This window comes from Peromyscus californicus, unplaced genomic scaffold (genome assembly GCF_007827085.1).
Source record: "Peromyscus californicus insignis strain IS unplaced genomic scaffold, ASM782708v3 Scaffold_12__1_contigs__length_115047231, whole genome shotgun sequence".
NCBI lineage: Eukaryota > Metazoa > Chordata > Mammalia > Rodentia > Cricetidae > Peromyscus > Peromyscus californicus.
This window is the reverse complement of record NW_026294413.1, coordinates 78940311-78955228: the sequence shown is the minus strand read 5'-3', so window position 1 is coordinate 78955228 and position 14918 is coordinate 78940311. Positions and strand designations below refer to the sequence as shown.

At 48.8% G+C, this 14918-nt stretch overlaps 1 protein-coding gene across 1 annotated transcript in view; it reads right to left on the bottom strand.

Moving 5' to 3' along the window:
* Nucleotides 1–14918, bottom strand: part of Nid2 (nidogen 2) — a 59727-nt gene that overhangs the window by 9550 nt on the left and 35259 nt on the right. Inside the window, exons 9-13 of the mRNA XM_052733472.1 lie at nucleotides 11056–11199; nucleotides 10410–10538; nucleotides 9418–9561; nucleotides 3877–3996; nucleotides 2892–3140 (exon numbers count right to left, since the gene is read on the bottom strand). Of these exons, the coding sequence (XP_052589432.1) occupies nucleotides 2892–3140; nucleotides 3877–3996; nucleotides 9418–9561; nucleotides 10410–10538; nucleotides 11056–11199 (786 nt within the window). The remainder of the gene's footprint in view (nucleotides 1–2891; nucleotides 3141–3876; nucleotides 3997–9417; nucleotides 9562–10409; nucleotides 10539–11055; nucleotides 11200–14918) is intronic.

Below are 14918 nucleotides of genomic sequence, written 5' to 3'. Positions count from 1 at the left end.
TGTGGTTCACACCATAATTAAAGAAAGCCCTGCTGGCTTCTGACCTATGCCAGTTCCTGCTAGGCTGCTGCCCCGGGGCCATGGAGGTTCTGCTCTACACATGTGGTTGTATCTACAAAGGCACCACTTGTTGAAATCACTTGTTCACTGAGATTGGAGTACCCTCAGGGCATAACTAAAGGCATTTCTGGTTGTCTTAATTCCTGCAACTCAAAGCCTGTGGTCTGCAGAATCACACAGTCAATTATCTCCTTGCTACCTCCATCTGGATGCACAACAGAACTCTCAGCACAAAAGTAAACGCTGGGCTCCTGCTTTTTCCCAAACTGGCCCCTCGTGCCTTTTAGTTCCATTAAACAGCATCTGCATTCCCACTGCTCAGACACAATCACCTGGATTACCTCTTCTCTCACACCTCACATCTCAAGTCAAAAAAGTCTCACCAACTTTACCTCCAAAAACATTCCGACTAGAGGCGGACATAGTGGCGCATGACTTTAATCCCAGCGCCCAGGACACGGAGGCAGGGGGATCTCCATGAGTTCAAGGTCAGCCTGGTCTACAGAGTGAGTTCCAAATCAGCCAGGGCTACATAGTGAAATCCTATCTAAAAAAAAAAAAAAACCCAAACAACAAAACCCCCATTCAGACTATCTTGATTTCTTGCCACTTTTCCCATGTGTGTGTTGCCCTGGACACAGACATTTCACCCTGGGATCATGGCAACAGCCTTCTGGCTGGCTTTCCTGTCCCCACCTTCCCCCCACCAAATACTCAGCCAGCAGCCACAGTGGCACATTTAAACCCAGGACAGGGCATCATGTCACACTGGGACCACGGCAACAGCCTTTTGGCTGGCTTTCCCGTTCCCATCTTTCCATACCTTCACACCACCAAACCAATTACACTCAGCCAGCAGCCACAGAGGTACATTTAAACCCAGGGCAACTGAGTCTATTCTTCTGCTCAAAACCCTCCAGACACTTCAAAGAACAAAGCTGCAGGGGAACCAGTCCTCTGAGAAGGTGGGGAGATACCAATAAAGTCTCCAGTCTCAAGCTCAGCAAGCCCACTCAAGACTCCCATCTTGGGAAGTGGCTGCCCCCTCAGACTGCTAAAGCTCATGACCCACAGGAAGTAAAGGAGACAAAGACAAGACTGATCTGCTCAGCCCAAAGTGTTCCAGGACCAGGAGAGGGGGTTGCTGCTCCCTCCAACGCTCGCCATCCACTTCACAGTGGGATGTGCTGGGGGAAGCCACCAACAAGCCCACTCCACACTGAACACCCTCAAGAGCGGCTCTTGTTTCTGGGGACCACCCAACATCCAGACCACCCTATGTGTCTGGATGAATGTAAACACACAGCAAGTCAGCTGGGTCCCAGATCACTCCCAGGTGGGCACCCCTTCATCCCCTACTGCTTTAAACAACATCATCCAGCATCTTTCCTGCTTCTGGTGGGTAAGGGCTCAAACAGTCTCAAGTCTTGAGTGCACAGCATGCTAGCCTCCCTCTCCCTGACTGGATGATGCAAATGAGACTCGTCAGAGATGGCAGGCAGGGCCATGCAGTGTCAGGGAAGAAGTCTGAGCCATGAGAAGTCTGCACAAAAGAATTTGCCCTCATTTTAGTCATTAACATCCCAGCCTGAGTCACTATCCTTAACACATGTTTGTTTTAGTCAACTTAACAGAACGCCAAGCCATCCCGCCAAGGCCCCACTTAACCACTGACTTTCCAACCTCTGACAGAGAGCTGAGCCTTTTGAGAGAAGCCATGACAGAAACAGGATTTCTCTAGGCATCTTAGTCTTTAAGGCCCGCAGAGTCTTGTTCATAAATAATAGAAGGGCGAAGAGGATCAATGTGGAGCAATCCATTACCAGTTTCCCTGTGTGAATCAATTTTATTGAGATTTTTTTACAAGGTATTTTGATTGTATTCACCCTCCCTCCCCCAACTTAAAGTCCCTGGCCATGTTATGAATATTATAGAATCAAAACTGTTGGAAATTGCCCAGCTCTATTTCCCTCACACATTAAAGGCTAAGATAAGTAAGTCTGTGGATTTTTTTAATTACTTTTTTTATCTTATAATTTTAGAAGTGGCTCTCTGGATACAATCTCCCAGATCAGGAAGTATCTGGGCTAAAGCAGCAGCATGTGTTGCCCATTTGTGAATAATTTCACAAGGGGCTGGAAAGCTGCCCAGTGCAAGCTGCCCGCTGCTCACACTGCCAGTGAGACTGCCCACCGTGCTCCAAAACCCTGGCAGGAAGCAAGCAGATGATAATGGTTGCTTGCCATGAGCACCTCAGATCAGAGGGGTGGATCCTACACATCCTATGAAGGCAGCTGTGCAAAGAAGGGGTTCCCATCACCATGCTGGACTAGCTGGAAGGACAGGGGTCACTGGGCTAAAAGGAAACTCAATGGATCCATTCTGAGTTTCACACCTATTTTCTTGCTAACCTTAGCACAACCTTCAGACTGCTTTTTACAGGGAAGTGACATGGTTACCTAGAAAGAGTAGATAAAACGTTAGGCTGGCAAAGTTCTTCAGCTCTCTCAAGCCTCTCACAGTGGGTCACAGCCTGACGTAGCCACTCAACTTTCAGTCACCATTCACCAAGGATCTATGCACCTGGAATCCAATGTGTAAAGGATCCTGCATGTCACGTATGCAACCGATATATCCCATGACATTAACGTGCACATGGGTGTGCCTATATCATCCAAGTGTTTCTTTGGAGGAAAAAAGCTGTAATTATACCCACGTCTGTCTACACAGTGAGAGCTGTCTTATAAATCACCCCATTGCCAGAGCCCTTCTATTCTTTGACTCCAGGCCTGAGCTGGCACAAGGTCTTTCTTCAGGGCCAGGGGGCTCACCTGATGGTGGTCCACAGTGAGGTGGGGTGGAGCCAGGTGGAGTCTGGGTGCCAGGGACTTCCTGGCCATTCTGGTCCACACACCAACAGAAGCCAGTGCTGCCATGGCACTGCAGGGGCACAAAGTTGCCCTGGTCATCACACTGGGGGATGTGGATCCGTGACCCAGGGTAGGCATGCTGCGCCTGGGCATAGTGCTGCTGACGTTCGCAGAGCTTCGGGCCTGAGACGGAATCTTCCGGAACGGTGGCTGGGAGCGACAAAGGAGAAATAAGAAATAAATTTATTTCACAACCCATGCACACTAACCAGCCCCCATGAAGTCTTCTGTACTGAGACTTTCTTCCCTACAACTGGAAGTTATCATGACATGGAGAAACAGCAAGACATGAACATTTTAGAGTCCTGAATTCTTATTTTAGCTTTGCTACCATCTACCTACTTGTCTCTAATTCCCTCCATTCACCCTGCACATCCTCAGCCCCTGGGGGCCAATTGCCACCTGGGCAAGATGAAGAATAATCAATGGCATCTGCCCAATATTCTGGAGACTTCATTGGACAAGTTAACTCCATCCATTCTTTGGGACCCAGAGTTTAAGTGTGAGAAGCCCAGGTCAATGGCAGCCACACTGCTGTACGTTGGCCAAGTTCCCCCAAAGCAGTCACCCCGAGACCTGACTCCTGGCTCATTGGTGCATGAGGCTCCTACTTAATAAGCTCAATAGTTTATTCAAACAACATGCAGCAAAGCAGGTCAGTAGGGCGGTGAACCAGAGCAGCCACAGAGTGAAGGACAGACTCCAAGAAGCTCACATGCCAAGTAGCAGTAAGTGGGCATTAGGAGGCTACTGAGAAGAATTCAGAGCTTGGAAAACCCCCCCACCAGGCCCCCCAGACCAGCTTCCATCAAGAGTAGGCTAGGAGGAAAATAAGAGGGAAGGAGCTGGGAGATCCCGCACTTAAGCAGGTCCTTCCATCACTTACCAGATGTGCAGTGGAACCCGTCCCCGTGGTACCCAGGCTGGCACCGGCAGGAGAAGGACCCAGGGGTATTGTAGCAGGTAGCTGCCTCATGACATCTGTTTTCCGCACATTCATCAACATCTGCAGAGGTCAGGGACAGGCGCAGAGAGGTGAGCAAAGGAAGGAAGACCATGACTTCACCACAGACAGCTGTGCAACTATATGGCCTCAGTGCACATGGCTCAACACGTTATCAACTTTAGAACATCCCTGGGTCTGAGCTGAGAAATGCTAATATGGAAGAGTAAGCCTGACAGGAAAAGCAAACAAAGAAACCCACACACTAGCTAGTTTTATGTCAACTTGACACAAGCTAGAATCATCAAAGAGAAGGGAGCTTCAGCTGAGAAAATGCTTCCATAAGATCATGCTGTGGGGCATTTTCTTAATTAGTGCTCAATGGGAGAGGGGCCCAGCCCATTGTGGGTGGTACCATCCCTGGGCTGGTGGTCCTGGGGTCTAGAAGAAAGCAGTAAGTAAGCCATGAGGATCGAGGCGGTAAGCAGCACTCCTCCATGGCCTCTGCATCAGCTCCTCTCTCCAGGATCCTGTCCTCACTGCTTTTGATGATGAACTGTTATATGGAATTGTGAGTGAAATAAACCCTTTCCTCCCCAAGTTGCCTTTGGTCATGGTGTTTCATCACAGCAATAGGCACCTTAACTAAGACAAAAACAAATCCAGGAACATGTGCGTTAACAAATGAGATGAATGCTCAGAGTAGACATCTAACGTGTGGGTGACTCGGAGAAAAATACCCTGCCGTGCACTTCTGGAGCATCTTTCAGCTACAGTGAATTCTAGAAGTGATTTCCTTTCAACGACTAACCTTTGGACTATAAATCATTAATTTCCCGTCAGTGATGTTACAAAAGAGGTAAATATAGGTAACAATGGTTTTTCCTTTGTTTGGCACCAGCCCCCTCCATATTCTTGTAGAGTACAGGAGAAAGATGAAGGCCCAGATACACTTCAGCTCAGAAGGACCTTCAGCCCTGCCTGATTAGACTGCTGTCTAAAACCTCCAAGGAGAGACTGCCTTACCCAAACCTACTCTTCACTTGTACAAAGAAAAGAATGTTATCAGTACTTTTGGGATAACACAGAAACAGCCCAGGCCCCTTGCACTCGGCACCTGCTTCCCTGAGGATTTCATACTCGAAACTCCAAAACCCACAGCTTGAACAAAAGCCAATTAACAGGCCTTTTTATTTTCCTTATTAAGGTTGGTCCATGCTGTCAACAGCAAGTCACCTCTTTCCCCACCCCCACGCTCCAAAGACACCCCCCGCCCCCAAGAAACTCTTGAGTACAACCGCTAAAGCTGATGCCAGGGGATGAGGTAATCTCCAAGACGACAGGAAATCTTTCAGAGGAAAAAGGGAAAAAAACAAAAGGTACAGGTCTGAGCTAGGCTTGACCAAACACAAAAGAAAGCATGAGTCACATCCACAAAGACAACCAGCACTGGTTTTGATGTGTGAGTAGAAAAAAAACGTGTGACCCGGTGACGGTCTGAAGCCTAGAAAAAACGGAGCCGTGTCTCTTTGGTATAGCCCAAGGCAGGCACCTACCAGCTTGGAAAGTGAAGTTTATAACCAGGGGTTAGATGTGAACGGGCAGGGATCAGAGAGACATTCCGCCGGGCCTCTGGGCAGCGCACATTTTCCAGGGGCTCCTCCCACAGCTCAGCTGTTTTCTCGGTTGTCAGCCCACTGCGTCTCACACACAGGCATTCTGTTCCCTGGACAGGAATCCCTTATACTCCCTGAGTGAGCGGTGGGCCTATCCTTTGCCTTTGGAGAACACAGTGCCTTTTAGTCTAAAAACCCCTGAATGCTCGACCAGATCAAGCTTAATTCCACCACAGCGGCTCTCCCTGGGCAAGCAGCTGGCTTTTCTGGTTACCTTCGCCTCCCAAGATTAGGAAGGAGTTACTTAAAAAGCACCCTACATAGTAACTCAGTTACTAAAGTACGGTCATATACTAGCACATGCTGTCTCTTCAAAGGCCAGCTCCAGGGCACAGCTGAGTGGGGAGCTGGCTGGGCCTAGAGGGGCTATAAAACTGACTGAAGCCAAAGCTGTAACTCAGGAAATTCAAGCTTTGACAGAACATACCCTACAAGTACTTCCAGTGGGGACAGGAACCCCAAGCAATGGCAGGAAGCAGGAATTCCTGACACACACAGCCTATTGCTGGGCCCCAGGGAGCCCTTTCTTATGGCTATTTTTTAACTCAAGAGGGGATTTCCCAAGGTGGCCAAACCTCTGGCCTTATTAAGGCCCTGACCAAACCTGAAACAGCCATCTTCCCTGCTGTTGTCGCCTCTTCGTGGACGCCATGATTATGGCAGACAGTAGCTGCCAGCAATGACCAGCAAGTTGAAAAAAGCCCTCGAAGAAGTTCAGTACATCACACCTGAGGAATCCCTGGCCCCCAAGCTGGAGAACTGTAGGCTACCAGAATTGTAATCCAACTCCTTCTTGGAGGGCCTCCATGATGGACAGCTAGAGCCAGCCAGCAGCTCCAGGGCCTGAATGCAGAGCTGGCTGCCGCCTCTCCTCAGGAGCACGAACACCAGGGGGTTTGCAGAAGTCAGAGCTCATTTCCCAGGACCGCCCGCCGCCGCCGGTGTCCAGAGAGAAGATGGGGAAGGGCTTTGGCCTCTTCTCAAGGCAGGAGCTCTCTTTTTAATCCCCACTGATATGGGGACGCCAGTAACAATTAACTAGTAGGAGGTACGTTCAGGGGCTGCTAGAAGCTGGGGTCAGGACAAGTGGGCTGAGACAGCGGGACAGGCCCTTGTCGCAAAGGGAACAGAAAAAACCATCAACACCTCCACCACTCGTCCATTAAACTCAAGAACCTGTTAGGAAAACAAGTCTGGAACCCTCCATTTGGAGCTCATGCTTCGGACTTGGAAGTCCCTTCCACCCCCATTCTGAACAGAAGCCGGTGGAAGCAAATTCAGCCCCTGAATGATTGACTTGCTTTCTGACCCAGTGTTTGAATTCTCCGGTGCCGGTTAACCTCTCTACTACCCAGAATGCTATGCTTTGGTTTACATGTCCTTGCTGTCTCTCTGTTCCCTAACTGTCCAATCACACATAAGTGTCTGCTGTTTGTGTCTGTGTGGAACCTGCAAATGGAATAATAAACATTGCTGCTTCTATGTCCACACCCTCTTGTCCATTCTTTACCCGGCATCCCTGAGCACACACATCCTGACAATAATGTCGGCCACCATTCATCTGACTCCTGAGCAAAGATATCAGACCCTCCTCTCTGCCCTGGCTTCCTCAACTCACACTTGAAACTCCTCAAGACAATCTGTTCTTCCTGCAAAGTCACCCAGCTTCTTAATGAAAATGTGCCTGGGAACTAGCCAGCTCACGCCAGTACAGGACTGAAACCACCCCAGAGGGAGGGAGAGTGGAGAAGACTTCACTCTTTATGGACCAAAGCCTCCTGCTAGGGACTCAAACCAGGCTGCGAACCCAAATCCTAGTGTAGCCTTCCAGGACGGCTGGTTCTGGACAAACCGTGGCTGGAGGAAAACCCACACATGCCCTTTTTCATCTGGTGGAGTAGAAACGTGTGCACCTCAAGACCACACAGTTCCCACAACACCGAGCCTCTTGGCAAGGATCCTTCACTCACAGACATCACGACCACTTGAGACACCTCTGGATAGGAACACACGCACATATCTAACATGTTGTAACTTTATTCTGCCAGCTACTTTCGTGATCAGCATAGGCCAACTTATGTGGAATCTTTAGGACAATGACCCCCATCTGAAACCTGGATGGCAACCACACACTACAGGTTGTGGTCGTGTTAGGGAGCCTCCGAGATGGCTCTCAGTGACCCATCGTCTTATAATACGCATAATCTCCAAGAGCCCTTTCCTTAGGGACTTGCTCATAACAAATGCAGTAAAACAACATTGCAAGCATCTTCGGGATGATGACTTCCATCTTGCCGGCAGGCTTTACTAAAGCAGGCTGTTCTGTGACTCAGACACCCTTGTCTCATGAGAGGCCCACATGACAAGAGGTCAAAGGGCACAACATGCTAACGCAGAAGGAAGGCTGTGTCCAACCGTCCTGGCACCTGTCCATACTAAGTGGTGAAGGCTTCAGGTGACCCTTGTCTTCAGCCTCCCTAGGGATCCTAAGCCATCGCACCTACTGGATCATGCCCAGACTCCTGACCCATGGGGAGCAGACGGGCTTTGTGAGGTTACTTAAAGATCAGACCCACGCTCAATAGTATGTTGAACCTGAAGAATGCATCAATATAAAGGCTATTCAGGGAAGCTACATGAACTTCTAAATTGTCTCAGTTGTTGTGAAAGGAAATGATGAGAGAATAAAAGGTGGGAAGCATTTGGAATGGGAAAGGGCCGGCTTTGGAAATAAAAATCTAAAAGGCAATCTCTTCTCTGCCATGACACACCTAGGCCTTCCAAGGTAATGTGGTAGGACGACCTTGCGACTCCCTGGGGCTTCACGACCTAAACAGCATGCCCCTCATCCCAACCCCATTCTAGTTTGCTTTCCTGTTGCTGAGATAAAGCACTATGACCAGATGCAATTTAGGAAAGGTTGATTTCAGGGCTTACACTTCCAGACCACAAACCATCACTGAGGGCAGTCATAGAATCTCAAACAGGAACCGAAACAGAGACCATGAAGATTGATGCTACTGACTGGCATGCTCTCTGGCTCCATCTCAGGCTCAAGCTTAGCTAGCTGGCTTACACAGCTCAGGAGCACATCCCCGAACACTGGGCCCTCCTACATCCATTAGCACGCAAGAAAACGCCCCACATGCAAATCTGATCTAGGCAGTTCCTCGGCTGAGGCTCTCTCTTCCCAGATAACTTAACAGCTTGTGACAAGATGACAATAAGAACTGCCACATATGGTGACACACCCCTAGATTCCTGAGGCAGTGGCAGGTGGATCTCTGAGAGTTCCAGGCCAGCCAGGGCTACACAAGGAGACCAGACCGTGTCTCACCAGGTGTTTGATGAGGGTGGGAGAGTTTAGAAAAAAAACCAACAGCCGGGCGGCGGTGGCTCACGCCTTTAGTCTCAGCACTCGGGAGGCAGAGGCAGGCAGATCTCTGTGAGTTTGAGGCCAGCCTGATCTACAGAGCGAGATCAGGACAGGCAGCACTGTTACACAGAGAAACCCTGAAGAAAAAAGAGAGAGAGAGAAACACAAACAACAAAGTAGCTAAGAGTCCCTCCAGTCTACACCAGCTCCAAGGAACACAAGGTCTCAAGCTGGCACCAACCAGGACAACCACGGGCGCTCAGTCCAGTGACAGGGAATCACCCTTGAGTGATTTTGACTCTAAACATGCCCACTCTCTTTCGGCAACCCCAAGGCTGTGTGAGTCACAGGAGGGGAGAGGCTGTGTCTCTATGAGGATGTATACCTAAAAGGACCAGACGGAGTCCCCAAGACTTGCCCACAGGTACTCACCAGAACACTGATGTCCCGTGCCAACAAAGCCTGGCAGGCAAGCACAGCTGAACGAGCTGCCTCCGTGGTGCACACAGCGGGCCTGCCCCTCAGGAGCACAGGTGTGACTACCATCAAGGCAAGGGTTGGAAGGCGGGGCGATCACTGAAAAGAAAGTGAAAGTGTCCCAAGAGTCGAAATCCCTGAGTGGGTGGGCCTTTCTCTTCACAGCCCCACCCACAGACTAATACCATCAGCACACCTGCAGATCTGAAGGAATGCAGGTTCCCAGGGGTCTCAGGCCCTGTCCCAGTCACAATCTCAATTTTAGCAAGATTCCTAGCTCAAGACTCCTATGTGTATTAGAGTTCAGATGTGCTAGTGTGTGTTTGTGCTTAAAACATTCGGCATGACAATAAGTCATCAAAACAGATCCTGGTTGCAGCTTATAATTTCCCAGAGTACTGTGCACACAGGACATACAGCCATACATAATAAGCACACACACAGTTCCTACCATCATTGCTACTCTGTCATCTTCCTGGAGATTGGAATGTGTACTTCTCTGTTATCAGCTAGCTCCATCACTGGGATAATTCTGGAATTCGAGGTCTCTGGATCCATTCTTCAGTCTGAAGTGTGTTTTAGAACCCTAGTGGGTGCATTTATTGTGGACGGGGTCTTTGGCTCCTCGAATGAGACAAGCATCTTTCAACATGACATCTTTACAGAGCTGAGGTGTTACAAGTCACTGTCTGGTTATGTGACCAGGCCAGGAATCCCAACTGAGAACGTCCTCCAGTAACTCGATATACTATCTAGGTGGGAAAAACCCAACGGTAACACACCATCAGGGCAGAACTGGGCTGAACTGCAGGGGAGGGTTGCATCCAGTATACTTTAAGAAAGCCACACAACTGAGCCTTGGGACTGCAGGAGTAGAGACCTAAGTGAACCCCAAGGCAGGGTTCAGCATCCTTCCAGCTGAAGGGAAAAGAGATTCTGATACTCACAGATACAGGTGTGCTGGTCATCTGCAAATTCGTAGCCACTGCGGCATCCACATCTGTAACTTCCCTGAGTGTTGACACACACAGAGTTGGGGCCACAGTGATGGAAGCCAGTGGCACATTCATTGACATCTAAGCGAAAACGAGACCAGAAAAGCCCTGCTGAAGCAGAGGGCTCCAGAAACGGAAGCCCTGCCGACTCAATTTCCCCACCACTGTGATGCTTCAGTGGAGTTAATGGCTGGCTAATGCAAACCGTAGAAATCTGAGAGTCTTGGACACGGAGCAAAATTCCAAGTTGCAGTTCGTCAGAAATAAGGAAAAACAGTTTTCAAATCTTTCCAGGTAAGCCACAGGAAGATAATTTTTGAATACTTTAGGAATTCTTTAAAAGGGAAACAATTTGATTTTCAAAAGATGCTTTCTTTCTATAGTCCTAACCCCAAATACCCATCTCCAGACTACCTTCTCACACCTAGCCAGACTCTGCCTCAGTTTTCACATAACTCCAGATAGACAGGAGGCTAAAATCATTGTCTAACGATGATGACCGCAAAGACCACACGGACGTGTCCTCCAGACTGTGATGCTGGAGAGAGCGAGGCAAGAACAAGGGCTGCATGACAGAAACAGACAACACGTCTCTTACCCACACAGCTCCGTCCATCTCCCTGGAACCCAGGGGTGCACTCACAGGTGTAGTCTACACCCGTCCCCGGGCGGCACCTTGCTGTCGTGTCACAGGTGTGGCTCCCATCATAGCAGGGATTCACTGGTGCAGGGGCTGAGTCCCCTGTGCATGCACCGGAAACAGAAAAGGGTCCAGAGTGAGTGTCACAGAGAGGACGAGGGGAGAAAGGAAGGGGACAGGCGTCCTTGCTACGGTATGAATCCAAAGCTAAGGTGGACGACTCGCATCCCAGGGTTAATTTCAACAGCTTCCTTGTGCCTACTCTGTAGAGCAGGGCCCTGGCTTTCAGTAGGTTTGCCTCCAGGATAAGAAAGCATCTAGCATTTCCTGGGACTCTCAGGACAACTCAGAGCCACACTGCTGTCCCCGTAAGAAAGGTGAGGAGACATGGGATAACTGACTTGAATCCAGAGTCAGCAGGTGTGCTGGCAAAGACTCACGCTCCAAATTTCTTCTCTGAGTTTATCAGTCTCCCACTTCAAACTCACCGTTCCCGTGGGTTAAACCTGACTTAAGTCCTCACAGGGTCTCAGGCCCTGTCCCAGCTAGAATCTCAATGTTAGCAAGATTCCTAGTTCAAGGGTTCATAGGTGTGTTATAGTTGAGAAGTCCTAGTGTGTTTGTTGGTGCTTAAAATATTAGGCACGACTGTAAGTCATCCAAACAAACCTTGGAAAAAGCTTTTAATCCCCCACATGCACTCGACAGACAGGCAGGCAGACGGACAAACAGACACATACAGTTTCTACTACCATTGCTGCTTCATTATCTTACTGGAGATTAGAGTGCTTCTCTTATCATCAGCTAGCTCTATCGGGGGATAAATTTGGAATTCGAAGTCTTTTTTGAAAAGCTCTTAAAGGATCTATTATTATATGTAATTGTGTGTGTGTGTATGTGTGTGTGTGTATGCACATGGGTACACGTGCATGCCACAGTGCACTTGTAGAGGACAGAGGACAGCTTCGTGGAGTACATTCACTCCTTCCACACTTATATGGGTTGCAGGGATTGGCCTCTGGTCACTGAGCTTGTGCAGTATGCTGGTTAGATTTTATCAACTTGACACACTCCAAGGTCATCTGGGAAGAGGGAACCTCAATTGAGAAAATGCTTCCATCAGACCGGCCTGCAGGCAAGTCTGTGGAGCGTTTTCTTGATTAATGATTGATGTAAGAAGGCCCAGCGGACAGTGGGTGGCACCAACCCTAGACAGGTAGTCCAGGAGTATAGAAGGAAGCAAACTGAGCAGGCCAAGAGAAACAAGCCAGTAAGGAGCACTCCCCTGTGGCCTCTGCTTCAGTTCCAATCCTGAATTCCCTTCAGGATGGACTGTAATTTATAAAATGAAATAAAACTCTTTCCTCCCCAAATTGCTTTTAGTCACGGTGTTTATCAAAGCAATAGAAAATAAACCAGAATATATGACAAGCTCCTTTACCCACTGAGCCATCTTGCTGGCCCCCAAAATTTCCTTTGTAAAGACACAACCAACTAAATAGAAACGGCTTCCCAATGCCTACTCTTCTTATAGTTTTGGTTGAGCCTAGCCTTTAACGGCTGAGCCATCTCTCCAGCCCCCTACACTTCTTAATCCTGTTGATCTATCTCTAAAGAACTTGTAGAGAGTGTCATACAGGTCATACATAGTTGACATCCTGGAGCATCCCCTCCCAGGCGGTGTTCTCAACCCTCTATATCCAACCCCATTAAATCCACATGATTACACATGCAGACTGCAGCAGCAGCCTAGGAAAGCCAAGGAAGCTGCCCAAGGTTACAGTCAGGAGAAGCAGGTAGAGTGAGAATAAGATAAAAATCCAGACAGCCCCAAGCCAGGGGCAGCCCCACGCTGCCCACCACTCTGCTACAGCTGTCGCCAGAGGAACAGCATAAAGTTACCTATCTGAGCCAAAGGCAACAGGGATGAGGTTCAGATGCCCAATGACTCCCGATTCCTCCACGCAAAAATCCAAATAAAATTGTTTATACCTGCTGGATTTGCTTTTAAAAATGGAACATAATATATTTCCAAGGTTGCTGTTCCCACTGGCAGGCCTAGACATCATGAGGGATAGTTTCCTCCTTCCTCCTCAATGGGACAGCTTTTTCCTATCTGAGGTGTTTGCGTTGACTCAGTCTGTGGAATGGGGACCTTAGTCACAGAAAACTTCAAGAGCCCCATCTACACCTGTCAGACTACCCCGAGCCACTCTGGCTATTACAATATTCTATGCAAATTACAGTAACTGGGGCCTCTGCCTCCTAAGTCCATGTCGGAACCCTGTCTTGGTGAGCAGGTTGGTACACCCCAGTACAACCTCGTGTTACCTGCTCCACAGCTCTCCCACCGTCAGAGCCAGAATCCTGGCACCTGTAGGCACACCTTGGCAGGACCTCCGCCTGCACTTATCACCAGGATTCCCTGTCACTTCTCTCTCACTCATGACGCCCCAGCCACCTTCTACACTGGGACTTGTCCCAAGCAGCTGCTAGTTACACCCGAGTGCTCGTTACTGCAGCCTGCTTCGGGGGCTGAGCTTCCTCCCAGGCCTTCGGGACTCGCTACCTCCTGAGCACGCTCATCTTTCTGCTGCCCAAGTTGGAGTCCTCTGGTTTTCTCGAACAGTCTGCTTGTAAACTGAGGCACCTCGACTGAGCTATCTCCACTCTCCGGTAAACTCCCCCCATCCACTCTATAAGAAACAGCACGAGCCGGGCGGTGGTGGCGCACGCCTTTAATCCCAGCACTCGGGAGGCAGGGGCCGGCGGATCTCTGTGAGTTCGAGGCCAGCCTGGGCTACCAAGTGAGTTCCAGGAAAGGCGCAAAGCTACACAGAGAAACCCTGTCTCGAAAAACAAAAACAAAAAAAACAAAAAAGAAAAAAAGAAAAAAAAAAAAAGAAAGAGCACGGCAGAACATTCATTATTAGCTCCCCCACCAGGGCCTGAAGATGAGCTCGGCTATGAATTTGTCCTCACTTCACCTCGTCAGTGTTGGCTGAGGTAAGGGAATCTCTGCCAAACAAAATAGCAGGACAGCCATCCCGGGAATGCCGCTTTCTGGACCTCTTGGCCAAGGGAGGAAAACCCAGCGCTCAGTTGACTTGGGCATGCAGAGTTCCTGGAGTCAGCCTCCAGCCAGATTAAACTAATAACAGGGTGACATCCTCACTGAAGGCCCCGTGTAAGACAAGAACCCCACTCTCCCCACAATTATTTCCTCATTTTAGAATACCTTCCAAAGGGAACAGTCATCTTCGAAACGCTTTATAGAAATCCTAATACTTAACCTTCTTATGCAGCCCTCTCCAACATCAAACTTTTACCACAGTGCATTCCGGGAAAGATTGCTAAGTGCGTACGTATGTCAGAGCTTATCGCCCTGCTAGGCATTAAGCAAAACAAGGATTTTAGAAGCAGACCAGAGGTGACCTGCACTCTTAAAACTACTGTACTTACAACAACATAAATAAGTCCACAATTACATGATACTGATTTAACAGGCAGTGCAGTTATAGAGCTAGTAATATAATTCAGAATCTAGTGCAAAGGGAAAATACAGAGCCTGTTATTAAAAAAAAAAAAAATTTAGGCAAAACCTTAAAAATCAGCTACTTCAGTGAGCCCCTTTGCACACAGCCACTAAGTGTAGCTTCCAGTTATGTCCTGAGAAAACATTCCTAAAACTAGTTCTCTATTTATAATTCCTAAGTCTGCTGGCTCTCTCCTCTTGCAGTAAGTCAAGGAGAGCTGTGAATATGTGTTGCTCCAATTGGCTAATAAATAAAGCTGCACTGGCCTGTGGCAGGGCAGGATGG